General features: G+C 38.6%; 1 protein-coding gene across 13 annotated transcripts in view; it reads right to left on the bottom strand.

The window, feature by feature from the left end:
- Positions 1-2,902: 2,902 nt before the first annotated feature.
- Positions 2,903-15,436, bottom strand: part of RUFY3 (RUN and FYVE domain containing 3) — a 74,759-nt gene continuing 62,225 nt past the window's right edge. For 4 of the 13 annotated variants that reach the window (XM_031470048.2, XM_031470069.2, XM_031470078.2 and 1 more), the window contains 5 exons: positions 12,776-12,895; positions 11,435-11,534; positions 9,727-9,791; positions 6,968-6,995; positions 5,888-6,193 (listed from right to left, as the gene is read on the bottom strand). In XM_031470048.2, coding sequence (XP_031325908.2) covers positions 5,954-6,193; positions 6,968-6,995; positions 9,727-9,791; positions 11,435-11,534; positions 12,776-12,895 — 553 coding nt within the window. In that variant the 3' untranslated portion in view covers positions 5,888-5,953. The other 9 variants (XM_031470101.2, XM_010982617.3, XM_010982622.3 and 6 more) reach the window with 6 other exon arrangements.

The raw sequence follows: 15,436 nt of genomic DNA, 5'->3' as shown, positions 1-15,436 counted from the left end.
ATCAAAAACAAAATACCTAGAGATAAACTTAACCAAGGAAGTTACCTATACTCTGAATACTGTAAAACACTGATGAAAGAAGTTGAAGATGTTGCAGAAAAGTGGAAAGATACCTTGTGCTCTTGGATTAGAAGAACTGTTATTAAAATGGGCATACTACCCAAAGCAATCTACAGATTCAGTGCAACCCCTACCACGATACTCAATGACATTTTTCACAGAACTAGAACAAATAATTCCAAAATTTATATAGAACCATAAAAAGACCCCAAGTTGCCAAAGCAATCTTTTGTAGGGTTTTTTTTTGTTGTTGTTGTTCTCTTTTCTCGTGGTTTGATGGCTAGGAAAGTTCCTTTAACATTTGTTGTAATGCTGGTTTGGTGGTGCTGAATTCTTTTTAGCTTATGTTTTTCTGTGAAGCTTTTGATTTCTCCATCAGATTTGAATGAGAGTCTTGCTGGATATTCTTGTTTGTTAAGTTCTTCCCTTTCATCACTTCAAATATATCATACCACTCCCTTTTGGCCTGGAGAGTTTCTGCTGAAAAATCAGCTGATAACCTAGTGGGAGTTCACTTGTATATTACTTGTTGCTTTTCTCTTGCTCACTGGTTCTATTTTTAACCAAGTTTACATTTCAAGGTGATACGCTATCTTTGAATAAAGGTTGCCTTTTATTCTAGGTGTATAAATTGTGCTTGTCAGATACTTGATTTCTGATTTGGTGGACTGACTGACATGCTTACAAAAATCTCCTATACAAAAGTAATTAATATGTTAACAAAATCAACTGTCCTCAGGAATGCTGAGAATAAAATAGAAGACCTTAATGATGGACAATCCCCAAGGCAGCAGATGTCTAAGAATCATTTAAGATTTGACCTGGGAAAACATTTAGGGGGTTATTAGGCTAAGTTATTTGAAAGATGCTTTACTATAAATCAAAACTTACCACTTCTGAAATATAAATCTTTAAAAAGGCTTACATTTTCTGTTGGCAAAGCTGAAATAAGGCTGTAATATACAGTGGCCCTGTGAGTTTCTTCATAATCACTAGGACATACCTGGAATCCTTTCACAGAAGGTAAAATTCCTTATAAGAGTTTCATCATATATTTTTATAACTTGACTGTGAATAACGAATGATCCAAGAACCTTGTGCTGAGCTATAAATCTGATTTAAAATCCTCATGCTGGGGAAAATCCTCAGATTCTATTTGGAAATAAATTACATTTAGGGTGTTCAGTCAAATTCTATTAGGTTAGACCTGTAGTTGTTTGGAATATGAAAGCACAGTTTTTTTTAAAATTAAACTTTATTTTGGAACAGTTTGGGATATACAAAAATGTTGTAAAAATAGAATTCCTGTATATACCTCACCCAGTTTCCCTGTTGTTGACATCTTGGAATGTACTTGCCGCAACTAACGGTACATTACCATTAACTAAATTCCATACTTCATTCAGATTTTATTAGCTTTTCCCTAGTATTTTTTGTTCCAGAATCCCCCATTACATTTAGTCATTGTGTCTCCTTAACCTCAATCTGTCTTTTTTGTTTTTGATGACCTTGACAGTTTTAAGGAGTACTGGTCAGGTATTCTGTTGGAAGTCCCTCAGTTGGGAGTTTTCTGAGGTTTTTCTCAGGGTTAGACTGCGGTTATCAGGTTTGGGGAGAAAGAACACAAAGGTGTCATGCTCCCTGCATTCATCTTATCAAGGATTCATCTTATTAACATGACTTATCACTGACCTTGTGGATTTTGATCACCTGGCAAAAATAGTGTTTGCTAGGTTACTATAAAGTTTCTTTTTTCTCTTTCTATATTCTACTTTTTTGAAGCAAGTTACTAAGCACAGCCCTCATTCAGAAGGTGGGGAGGTAAGTTCCACTTTCTTGAAGGAATAGTATCTACATAAATTATTCGGAATTTTTATGTGTAGGAAATAAGACATTACTCTGCCATTTATTTAATCCTTTATATAATGTGGACTCATGGATATTTATACTTGGGGTAATAATCCTATTCTACATTATTTTGCTTACATTGTTTCAGGTTTACCCACTGGGGGCTATTAGTTTGCTCCTGAATCCCTTTGATATGCCCCAGATCTGGAATCAGCCATTTCTCTAAGCAGCCCTGGCTCCCTTACTGGAGAATGAGATGAGAAACAGCTTTGTAGTAAGTTTTTAAATCAGGAAGTATGAGACATCCAGCTTTGTTCTTTTTCAAGATTGTTTTGGCTATTTAGGCATCCGTTGAAGTTCCATATAAATGCTTCTATTTCTGCAAAAAATACTGGGATTTTTGATAAGAGATAACATTGAATCTGTAGATAGTTTTGGGTAGTACTGACATCTTAAAGACGTTAAATCTTCCAATTCATGAACATGAGGTGTCTTCCTATTTATTGGTGTATTTATTCTCTTAAGGCAATGTGTAGTCTTCAGTGTACAAGTCTTTTGCCTCTGGTTAAGTTTATTTTAAAGTATGTTATTCTTGGTGATGCTATTATAAATGGTGGACAGCACAATTTTTAAGGAAGAAAGGCATAACATTAAGCCATGATATTCATGACTTGGTGCCCTTGCTTTTGTGGGCAGCTGAACTAGTAACAGATCTTTGTTTAAGGAAAAAAAAAAAAAAAGCCAAATAGCTTATGTGCATTTGAAAGTCAAATTTCAAGTGGCTAATTACTTATTCCTTCTTATGTTCCATGAACAGAGCAGCCTCTTTCCAATTTAATTCAAAACTAATTATAAAATAACTTTTGCTGATTTAGGGTAATTGCCCACATCATTTGTAGCACCTAGAACAGTGCTGACACATATAGGTGGTCAAAAATACAGAGGATGAAGAATCATAAATATTTAAAAGGAAAAAAGAGACAACAAACGAGGCTAGAATTATTAGATTTTATTTTTCCCTGGTACTCTTAAAACTCAGCTTCACCAAGTAACAGGCCAGACTTCTGGAATAACAACTCCTTCCTGGGCTGTAACCCTTTTCAGGAGACAGAAGTTATCAAATAGCGTTCCAGGATGTTTCCACCTCAGAATTCTAAAGCAGTTACAGAATCGTATCTTCTTAGGTCTTAATTCGAATCAAACAATCTAGACATATGTAACGTAATCAAAAGAGCATATACCATTTCTTTCCTTCTCTTGCTGAATGCATTTCCCTCTTTTCCCCCAAAGGGTTTGTTACTAAGAGATGTCTAAGTATTGTACTTTCCAAGAAACCGGTCTACCAGTTCTGATTCCTAGCTTAGAATAAGGGATCCTTTATTTATTAAAGAATTTAATGAATAACCTGAGCTAATTATTCTCAGCCATGGACAAATTAAGTTTGTTTTACTTTATACCTGACTTAGCTTTGCTTCAAATCTTCTACTTGCAAAAGTCAAACCCTAGCTTTAAAAGTTCTAATTTCCATTATTACCCAGAGAGGAATGAGTGACTGGGGAAGACAGTTGGCTTGTTTTGCAGTAGGAGACTTTGAAAAGGGCAGATATTTACTTTTGAAGTCATCAAGTGAAAAAACGGCAAGTGTTCCTCCTCCTCGTTCTGATAATGAAAACACTTGTAGCCAGGACTAGAAAAATTCTGGTCCTAAAACTGTAATATATTATAATATTGCTTTAAGTACATTCAAAATTTATATTACTCTTTAATACTTTTTCCCTGAGTTTGGGTTCACAGTTTGGTAGAGATACTTTAAAGAAGAGGTAGTCAGTTGGGGTAAAGAGGAAACTTTATGTGTAGCAGCACCTGGGAAAATATGTAACACCTGTCATTTCAATTTTAGGTAACATTTACCTTTCCCCCTTGAATCTGCAAATAAAAATAGGGGGAGATGATCATTTTCCTTTTTATCTTCTAAGGATCTTCTCTCCTTTCATATCCACCCCAGTATTATTATCACCAGTCATAAAAATGAATAACCTCTCCAAAGACATGCTATAAAATAAACACTGCAAAGTGGGGTTGTTCAGATTTAGCAGAGAGAGGCTCAACTGAGTAACTTTTATTCATATATTCATTAGAGAAAACGAGCAAAATTTCCGGCACCACCAACCACTGCCTCTTCTCCCTGGACCTGGTTTATTTAAGTCACTCTTAATTAACCCTTGAGTTGATTCTAACGTCTGGGCTCTAGGGGATCCTGACATCTGACACAAGTAGAGACATTTTGGTCCGGCTCTTGGCCTCCAGTCTTACGATGGGCTGGTGGAATACTTTTTCATCAGATTTGTGTGACAGGGATTGCAAACTCGCTCAGGCTTGATACTTGAAGGAAGAGGCAGTTCGTTTGTTGAGCAGGCATTACAGAAGGTTCCTCTGCAGTTCTCACACACATTCTATAAGAAGAAGGGGAAGGCAGGTGGGGAACAGAAGATCAAGGCATAAAGACGCACAGGATATAAAAGGCCACACATATGATAAATGCTCAACGTCTAGTCAAGTACCTACTGAATGTGTGCTGTGTGCCACACGGTATCTGACCAAACACAGTCTCTACAAAGAAGCACACAGTCTAGTTCTTAGAGCTAAATGAAGAGAAGCATTTCCACAGAATTCAAATGAACAAATACACAAATTATTTCTCTTTAGAATACTTTCACTTACTATATTCACTTTAAGGTGGGCTAATTCTAAAATTAGTTTTAAAGTACCAAAGCATAGGCAGGAACCTTGCAATGGGTTGGGTAGCCAGCCTAAGGTGAAAGCATTTGCTGAGCATGATCTGAAAGTAGAATTCCTAAGACACTGGCGTGCTTAATGCCTTCCTGTGATGCCCTCTCTGGAAGCACATCCTCTGGAACATCAGTGCAGCAGGAGCACAGCTTTCTGCATCCTGTTTATTGGGAAATCAGTCTCTTTATTAAGCATTTTGAATCTTTAGTGGCCAAGCTGAGGGACAGCACTTCGGTAATTCTGGCAGTGTCACTGGTAAGGCTGTGATGGGGTGGTGCACACACAGTTCCAAGGGCCCCTGTATAAAGGCTGTGAAGAATAACTGCCCCCATAAATAATGCTACTTTTCCTCAAACAATTCATCTTCCTGAGGGTGCCGTGGAGGGAGGGTGGTCACTTTTATTTGAAAGCTTGAGAGGAATTTTTCTCTGACATGTTGCAGTTACTTTGAATGGCTAAGAAAAGCCAGGATTAGACTGGCAGCTTCTTCTGCTTTGGAACACATTTTTCTCATTAAAACTTTCAGTTCTATAAAGGCAGTTCATCTTTATTTGATACTGCTAATTTAAGACTAGGTCATATTACAAGTTTGCCTGTTAAAATGCAGCATGATCACAAATGGTGGTATGTTTCCTTTTCCTCTCAGTACTTGTTTCCAACACTCATTAGTCCATAGCATTTCTCAAGCATCTCCTATGAACTGGGCACCGTATTTGATGCTGGGGGACCCTACTGTAGCGAGCAAGGCACAGAGCTGGCTGTCAAGGACACTTACTCTTCCTGAATGCTTCCTTCACTCTGCCGACTCAGGATAACACACTGGGAGGGCCCTTAGGCAGAGATCCTTGAGGATCCGAGGGAAAAACAAGTGGTTTGGTGGGGAGAGAGCTCGTTTTCCTTTCCAAGGCTGTTTTCCCCAAATTCAAAGAACCCTCCCTCCCAAAACATGTCTTAACTGTTCTAAGCAGGACGGAGTTCTAGAAGGAGTGTAGACTTTGTAGGCAAAGTCATGCTGCATTTGAGCTTTAAGTAACTGGGAAAAGTCCTTAATGCCTCTGACCCAAGGTTCTTCATCTGTGAAACGATGGCACAAAGGACATACACTTAAGAACAGGGACCTGGTCTACACTGTGTTCATTCTTCTTTTTCCAGCAGATGGAATAGCACATTCCACACAGTAGGCGCTCAATGAATATTTGTACATTCATGTTTATTTTAAATTATATAGTTAATTTGTATTTATTTTAATGGGGGTTTACTGACATGACTTAATAGGGCTGAAAAAAATAGGTACATACCAACTACTTGCTCCTCTTACTTTCCTCCCCACGCCCTGCACTCTACACAGGCCACCCCTATTAGCGGGCGGGGCTCGGGTGCAGTGGGCGTCCCTATGAAGAACCTGTTCATTTCTCACCACCGTTACCTTTGTTAGGCTGCAGTCTTCCTGGCACAGCTGGCATGTCTGGGGCTTTTCAGAGAGCAGCGGCTGATCCTAAACCAGAGTGAGCCAGTTAGTTTCCCTCAGCCCGGGACATTTTTTCAGAATATGCATTTTTTAGTTACACAGTATCATCATACTACAGACCACCTGGAAACTGAAGAAACAGATTACATATAGCCCCACCACCTTAATACAACTCTGCTAATCCTATCATTACCCTTGGAGCTCTTTTAATTTTTACAATAAAATAACATGCGATTTTATTTATAGAAAGAAAATTCAAGTATATAAGCGTAAAAAATTAAAGAAAAAAAAAGCCCCATTCCTCTTGCCTTACTCTGTCATCAAGAATGGGAAGGAGTAGGCTTCATTTTCTATCCTAATAGATAAATGACAGGGTGACTCACACAGAGTAGCATTTACTGTCTTTCTCATGGGGTTGTCATATACCACTATATTTATATTTCTCTGCTGTTTATGTTTGCTTATTTGTAAGTGATCAAGAAGTATTTTTTTCTCTCCATTTTATGTCAGGGAAAACTAAGGGAAAGGGAGGTATGGTGAGTCCCCTTAGGTCTCATAAGTATGTTAAAGAGAATCTCAAATGGGAAGTGAAAACTGTTTACTTAGTAAATTGCTCAAAGGGCTGTGCTACTTCCACTGAGAATTTCAGGCAAATGCATGTTTGTTTAGGACATCCTCAGAGGGATGGACACAGAGGCCTGAATGCATTCATCTACCTCCCTTGCTGCCTTGTTTACAGCTAGGCATGGTCTAGCCAACTCTATAATTTATACAAGATGTTTTAGGATAGGAGACTGTTACCTGTTCATCCACAGGGTGAGACTGCAGCCTACAATGGGAAATTAAGAACAGTAACTAATAGCAACTTATGTTTCCTTTATCATTTCAAAAGCACAGAAAATCAACACCGTGATTCTTTTACATTGTTGGGACCAAAGTAATTATTAATGTCAACATCCAAGGGGAGGAAATTTTAGTTGTTAAATCTATTACTAGAATGTGACCCTTGACCTATATAATGGTTTCTGTTTAAAAACAGACTGGAGTCATATTTTATGTTTCCTTTTTACTACCAAGAAAATAGAGATTATGTTTTCCAACCTGCAAAACTCCCACTGGCTGAGGCCATACGTTGTGATAGCTTTTTTTCCCTATCCACTATTATGGAAATCTACCCATTATCATATGTCAGGTATTGTCCCTTCTCCCAAGTATTCTTAAAATGTGAACTTTAGCAAATTACTTAGGGAAAGGGTGTGAATGAGACTGTCACATGAGTACCCGTTCGGGTGGAAGTATTTCTTCACGATACCCAGCTGAGCTAGCCCTGATTTTCCCAACTTGGAACAGAACTCGGGAGGAACAGAACAAGAGGAGGAGCAAGGCCCACTTTCAGTTCTGGGGAAAATGCACCACAGATCTAGCGGTTCCAATTCTCTTTGGCTGAGAGGGAGTGTGACCTCCCGCATGATCGAGTTTTCAGCTGTTTCTTGGGCCACAATCCCAGGAAACCTGGGTGTATCTTAGGATCGTATTTCTGGCCAGGAGAAGCCCTGAAGTGGCTATTAAGTGGTGCAGAGACAAAGGACTTGAAAGCAGAAGCCATGATAATAGAGGCAACTTGGACCTCTCTGTGTGCCTCAGTTTTCTCATCTGTGAGGCAGGAATAGATGGTTAAACTTTTGTAAGGAGAATTGAATTTACAAGGAGACAATGAATGTGACACACTTTTTAAGCTGCAGAGCGCAGAGGTAAGGCAGTGCACTCGTCCCTCTGCATCCTCAGGTTCTGCATCCAGGGTCGCTCAAGTCCCCAGGTGTGCAACCCACGAATCAGCGAGCCCATTATACTCATTGTGCTCAGCCATTTTATACAAGGGACTTGAGCATCCATGGATTTCTGCATCTGAGGGGGCTCCTGGAACCCCCGATATTGAGGGAGGACTGTACTGTCTTGTATTTTCAGGGCCTAAAATCAGAACATGGCATGTAAGACCCTCCTAAATGTAAGTGACTTGACTTTAGTCTAGAGCGAGGCTCCCTGAAGGGCCCCCTTGAACCTTGGTTAATTTTACAGTCTAGTTCCTTCCCATGGCCTGTGCTAATCTGTAGTGTTAGACGGCCTGTAGTTTAAGGCTGGTCTTGAATCAGACTACGCTCTCTTTGGGAGGAAACTTAAAGGTTTTGGCATCGTTCTGGCCTTAGAGGCAAGGAAGGGCTGTATAACATAAGCACCTGCACACTCAGCCTCTGTTGGACTGAGTGATTTATCTTCTGCAGCCTCTGGTTTTACTCCAGATGACACATTATCTCATCCTTAGGGCATCCAAGGCTGTTCAGGTACAGCAGCCAAAAATGTATGCTGTACAGGTCTCTCAAAACCCCTCTGTGGTATCTTTCCTTGATAATCATTTGATGATCATCTTTTTGGGGGGGTTGTTGTTATTATAATAGACTTTAATTTTTAGAGCAGTTTTAGGTTCACAGCAAAGTTGAGCAGAAAGAACACAGATTTCTCATATATTCTCTTGGATCTCCCACCCACCCCCTATGTCAACATTCCACACCACAGTGGTACCCGATGTTACAATCATTGAACCTAAACTGACATATCATAAGTCATAGTCTATCTTAGGGTTCACCCTTGGTGCTGTACATTCTATGGGTTTGGATAAATGCATAATGACATGTATCTGTCAGTATACTGTCATACAGAGTATCTTCACTGTCCTAAAAAATCCTCTGTGCTCCACCTATCCATCCATTCATATCACCTAACCCCTGGCAACCACTGTCTCAATGGCTTTGCCTTTTCCAGAATGTCACATAGTTGGACCACCTTCATTTTTAATGCAGTGGCATTATGTAATATTTTGTTATATTTCTACCTGCTAAAACAATTGTTAAAAGTCAACTTCCGTGAAATGACCCCCATGCTCTTCATAGTAAGCAAATGAGATGAAGAGTTCAGAAAAAGGAATAAAGATAAACTGTTTGAAACCCTTAAAGGAAAAAAAAAATAAGGGAAATTAGAGGCTTTATTTGAAACATAGCTTCCTTTCACTTAGCACTTTGCACATAGGTGGAAACATGCTCAGGTGCACTTAAGAACCTAAGAAATGCTATGACTTGTGCTTTATTCACTTGTGCTGCTGACCCTGTAAAGATCAGCTTAGAAATAATCTTTAAGTGACAGCGGATTAACCAGGGAAGTCAGGACAGCCTGATCACCTTCCTTCTAAAATGGACTAAATGGGTTTGGTTTAATTTGTGTTATCTAGAATGTGAAAATGAATATATATATACTCATATATGACTGAAAAATTGTGCTCTGCACCAGAAATTGACACAATATTGTAAACTGACTATAACTCAATAAAAAAAATTTGTTTTATCTAGTTTTTTATTTGTTCACTTCCCCCTTCAAAATGTCTTTCTGGAATATTAATACTGTAGATCACTGTATGGTCTGTGTCACTGCTAAAGCACATCAGAAGCTCCCTTCCCTACTACCCCAACATAACTTTGTATCTTAGTTAATAATGCTTTTTTACCAAATACCTGTGGCTTTCTTCTAGGGGCTTTTTTAGTTTACCATTTTCCTCTTGAATTTTGTGCTTCCCATCCTGCCAAAAGAAAACAGTCCCAATTTATTAATTATTCAGAATGCTAAACAATGACGCTGCTACAGACATTTTCTTCTGTGTTGTCTTAGCTTAGGTATAAAGCTAAGTAGCTTTTTTTTTTTTTTAATTAGGGAAGGAATTTAACTTTCAAGATATTTTCCTTCATTCTTTGTTCTAAGTAGTTTCTTAATACATTCTCATAGAGTTTACAACAAATGATTTTCAGAGTAGATATTTTCTTTAATTATTGAGATTCAAATGAAATTCAGAATGTATCCTATTTACTTACAAAGTGGGCTCAAGGTATCAGTTACTTCTTAAGAGAAAAAATAAACACCCACCCCTCCCCCCAGCTGAGCTCTGGACAACTGGTGACACCAGGCATGGCTGTATCCAGCAGACTGTGTCACCCTCTAGACACGCAGCCAAGTAGTTGCCTTGACAACTTCTACAGCGTATACAACTCAAGGGGTTTTCTACTCTGAATGACCAATGTAAAGTTCCAGACAATGTTCTTAAGCCCTGCCTGGGCCATTTCTAGGGACAAAGTCTTTCTGTGGCACACACACTGCTGTCTGCTCTGAACTGCTTGCCCATCAGCCTCCAAAAGCAGGACGCATGTTCTTAGACCACTCCTGGAAACCCTTGCATTGCAGGCAGATTCAAGATTGAGAAATCTAAGGCGTCATTGGAAAAACAGGGTAAGATAGGCCAAGATTTTAAGTAAATCTCTGCAAGCCCTTTGAAGCAGATTTTATGTTTGCTAAACTAATAAAGACAGCCTGCCACAGAGAGAATGGTACTTTGCACACGTTAAATCAGTGGTAATGAGTACTATGTAATATGTTTCCATTTACCACTTTTCTATCCTCCAGCAAATTAGCAGCTCACTCTCTAGAAATTTTAAGTAAGAAGTTTATAAATTTGTCCTGCTTTGTTATATATAATATTTACAAAAAAGGTAATTTTTCCCCTTGTGGTTTGTCTTTGACAGAAAAAGTATTTCATGCTTTCCTGATTTATTATTTCAAGAGGCTGGCTTCTGTTTCCTGGGTCCCAGAGACGACCTTAAACCAATTTTAGCTCCTTCACCACTACAGTCTCTCTCCTGAGACTGTTCCTGCTGTTTAAACCACTCTACATTACTTTCTCTTCCCCAAGCCTAGCTCCCTCTTTTTCTAATTTTCCCAAGAGAAGTACCCTGAGTATGCTAAAACTGAAAACTTCATAATTTGAAAAAGTTGCACAGAAGCAAACCCACATTTAAGACAATTCTGTTAAAGGGGGATTCAGGGTTGGGGAGGGGTTACTATAACATATTACTAAAAATATTAGCCAGCAGAAGTCCAAGAAACAGTTATTTTTGTTAAAATACCAAAATGACCTTACTCAACAAATTGAAAGGAATAAGAGGGTAACTGGAAATCATGGTTATTGATCCCGTTTTCCAAATGAAATCAAGTTAGAGGGTGTCCCAGGGGCACTCAGAATCGAGCGTCTATGTGTCCACTCCAGCTCTTGCCGGCCGTCTACATACTCGAGGCCTTAGCTATTAAGCACTTGTTCCAGGCGAGAAAACGGTCCAGCCCATCAAGGTAGCCTCTAAAACTTAAGTAAATGAACAAGGGAATAACAAATATTACCATTTTGGATTCTTGCTTCTGGGAACCCTTCCCTGGGCTGCTCCTGTGGTTTTGTAACCTTCTTTCTCTTTCCTGTTTTAGTTCTAACTCAAGCTGGTTCCTGGGATAGGTAGGAGAGGAAAAGGGTGAAAACTTTGATTTCTGTACTCATATTTTCTAAAGAATGACAGACCCTTTTCTTAGAGTTCAGTAATTAAATTTTAATACTTGATTAATAAAAAGTTACCAGATATAGATGGACAACCAGGTTTTAAAGTACTGAAATATAATACAATGAAACCAATAGCTCTAAAATACATTCTGGGGGGAGTAGGAGGAAGGTATAGCTCAGGGGCAGAGTGCGTGCTTAGCATGCACAAGGTCCTGGGTTCAATCCCCAGTACCTCCATTTAAAAAAGAAAGAAATAAACAAAACTACCCACCCCCGACCTAAAAAAAAAAAAAACCCCAAAACATTCAACATGTTTAATCCTCCTTGGATGATTAAGAATGTACTTTGGAATCTCCCAGTGCCTGAGGGGTCACCACTCTGAGTATCAACATTTAATATTAAATCTTAATGAAGAGTGTGGTCAACTGAATGACAATTAGTAGGACTTACTATACTGAAAGATAGTATTTACTAATGTTTAGCAAGATACAGTATGAAAGTGTTGACACCACAGTCCCATTACATATTAATTAGCTGGTCTCTCTTTACAGTTATGTAGTCAATCCCCAGCAATACTCTTCACCACTAGCGTCCTTAGTAGCCATGTGCTTTTATATCCAACAACACAGTCTGATTTGTTTGAAGTCAGTGCTTTAGGTACAGAAGGGAGTCTCATCTGACAGAGAGTATAGAAAAGTGGTTAAGGGCTTGGAGTCAAAGTGAAATAGGCTTTTAATTTTGGGTGTTACCACTTACTAGCTTAACTGTGAATTTGGACAATTTCAGCCCTCAAAGCTTTAATTTAAATGAGGGCAACAGGATCACCTACAAATAGGTGACAGGGAGATGTTAGGAGAGAATGCACATAAAATGCTTAGTAAAGTCTTTGGCACATGGTAAGACTTCAGGAACTCCCAACTGTGATTATTAGTGTTGTGTCGGCTATTAATTCTCTTACTCCTCATTTATCTGGGATCTTGGGTTCTAATTTCCTAATTCTTTGATGGCAAAGGATGTTGACAAGATTTGGGGAATGCTGATGTATCTGAAGCTTTCTGAATTCTAATTCTGGACAAAGGGCATGGGAGAGACAGAACGCACATAGCTGGCTCAGGAGACCCCCTTCTGATGCTGTCAGGCCTTAGCACTTCCCGCAACCACCCAGCCCGCTACAGCCGCCCTCTCTTCACCGCTGCCTGGTGAGCTCCTCCACTTCCAGCTGCAGACTGTTGATCTTGTCTCCGAAGTCCTGCTTGAAGAGCCGGTTGTCCAACTCAGCAGACTGGCGGCCTCGCTCAGCCTGGCGCAATCTGGATGTGAGCCATAGGAACTTGTGATAAAAAACAAAAGCCATGGTGGGGAGGAAGACCAAGTTCACAACACAAAATAAAATAACCCAAGGAAGAAGGCAGGGAGAGACAGAAAGAGGGAAAAAAAAAAACTTTGCAGGACACAGGAAGAAATTATAGGGGAAAAAAGATGACGAAGAAACAAATTTGTCCAAAAAAAGCAAGATGCAGGTGAACCAGGCAGAGGAAAAGTTGATTTTCCACTTTTTTTTATTCTAGTACTACAGTTTACAGCCATTAGATGATAAACAATAAAACATCACTTTTTAGAAAATCCATATCCAAAGCCAACCTCAAGTACACAGTAATTAAAGTCAAATCTACTTTTTTGTTTGTTTTTATTTCCTAATAGGCTTGGTACTTTATATTTCTATTTTACACTCATAACTGGAACTTGCAAATGGGCAACTACCTTCTTATAGGTGGAATTAAAACATTTTTAACATTTTCCTGGTCCCTTCCCTAAATCACACATTAATATTAAATCATCAGACATTATACATCAACCTTTATTCAGGCTTCGAATTTTTACATAAAGAAAAGCCTCTGTCAGAGTTTGGCCATCTCTTTCCTTTTCCATTTCTACCGAGTGGTGTGTGACAAACAATTCAGCACTGGGCCTGCCTAAGCTTCCTGCCCAGATTCTCTGGAAGATTCTGATGAATGTTTTCTCCTACATATCCTATAACTTTGCACCTATAAAGAAGCATGTTCGAAGGTGAAGTATCTGGGGCTGCATATGATAGAATTTGGAAGCATGCTATGTGTACTCATTAAAATACTTTATTTTGGTGTTTGAGTACAACCTCCAAATGCTTATAGAAGAGGCAACTCATCACCATAAAAGGTTGATGAAGTAAGAATAGGTGCAAAATTATAAGAGCTAACTAAGTTTAAAAGCACAGGATCTTCCATGAGGTTGGTCAGATGCTCTTTGACTTGACTTTGCAAAGTCAAGTCTGCAAGGACCTGGAAAAACACACATAAAATCTATCTTACTCTCTTAATTCTGGTTTTTCCAAGAAGACAGTAAAGAATTTCAAAAGCTGGAAGCAAAGGGGCTATCTTTGACCCCATCTAAGCAGCTGAAATGCTGCAAATCCTATCAGAATGAGAAAAAAGAAAAAAATTTTGCCAAGATTTTTTTGAAGGAATATAGGCTTATGTAAAGCCTGTCCCCCCTAAATCAAAAGTCATTAAAAAAAAATCGAAGTATTTATAGGATTATTACAATGTAAAGCCTGGAAACGGTTAGATCTGTGGTCACTTAGGAATAAAAGTCCCACTAATTACTGTCTACGGACACCCACTGGGAATCTTTATTTTTAGACTAAATAATAATAATAATGAATATAAGTTTGTCAATTTCCTACTCTGAAATGGTTTTCTAATAATTAGACTGTTATTTTCCTAGAAACTTAAGCAAATCTCCAAATGAACAAAAAGTAACAGAAACTCTTAAATAAATGTAGCTGGCAAGAAACGAGAGGCAGGAAGCCATCATTCATGTCTATGCCTTGTCGTCTTTACTCCAAAAGGAAAAGCAGGATAGATTTGAAAAATGTGTAGCTTTTTTTTTTTTAATAGGAGAGGAGTGTTTTTAATTAGAATTGTTCTCTCTGAGCTACCTCAACAGGAAGTGGAATTGCAGGAAGATGGCAGAGGTAGAAGATAACAAACATCAGAGGGTTTTCCCAAGCTTCCACATTATTGTGTTATCATAAGTTACCTAACCACTAACTTTATCCCTATGACTTTAAAGAAATGTAAGGACGCTGTTTCCCCCTCCCCAAAGTCACTAAGGCAAAAAAGTTGCAAGCAATCTTGGCTACTGAGAATAGAACTGTAGTGAAATACTAAGTACTTGTCCTTGGCTTGGGGATTAAACCTAGGTAACGAAAGTGAAAAGGGGTCACGGCCTAAGAGACACAGAGCTACTTCAGAGCCCGAGACCAACAGTAGTCACCTCTCATCACATCGCAATGGCAGAACAGGCTCACGGACACAGACATCACACCTAAAAACTGGTATTGTCGGGGACTGGGTTGTAAAAGCATCGATCATATATGTACAGAGCTTCAATTCCCTAGGATTTTTTTAATGGTGTGTTTATTTTATTGGGCAACTCAGAAGTAATTTCTCAAAGTTTATTTGGCATTTAATGAAGAATTTATGCTAAATTTTCTAACTCTGGGGAGAAAATGAAGAAGGAAAAATAAAAACACAGCCTATATGTCAAACTTTTTTTGTTTTTTAAATCCAGTAAATTCAAAGTCAATTTTTGGTGCCATTTTATATAGAATCAGAGCATAAATGCAATAACTTTCTGATTTCTTCCCTTTACGATTAAGTTGTGACATCCAACTTGCGAGGTGACCAGCTGCAAAATGCCTAATGATGTTTTGGGATCAGTTTGTTTGCTGCACTATTTAAGGTCTTTGCCTGTTTCACCAAATCCTTTTCACTATATTAATAAAATAAAAAATAAAAATGAAGTGAAAG

The sequence above is a fragment of the Camelus dromedarius genome, chromosome 1 (genome assembly GCF_036321535.1).
Source record: "Camelus dromedarius isolate mCamDro1 chromosome 1, mCamDro1.pat, whole genome shotgun sequence".
Taxonomy (NCBI): domain Eukaryota; kingdom Metazoa; phylum Chordata; class Mammalia; order Artiodactyla; family Camelidae; genus Camelus; species Camelus dromedarius.
The sequence above is the reverse complement of the archived record's forward strand: the minus strand, read 5'-3'. Positions and strand labels throughout refer to the sequence as shown.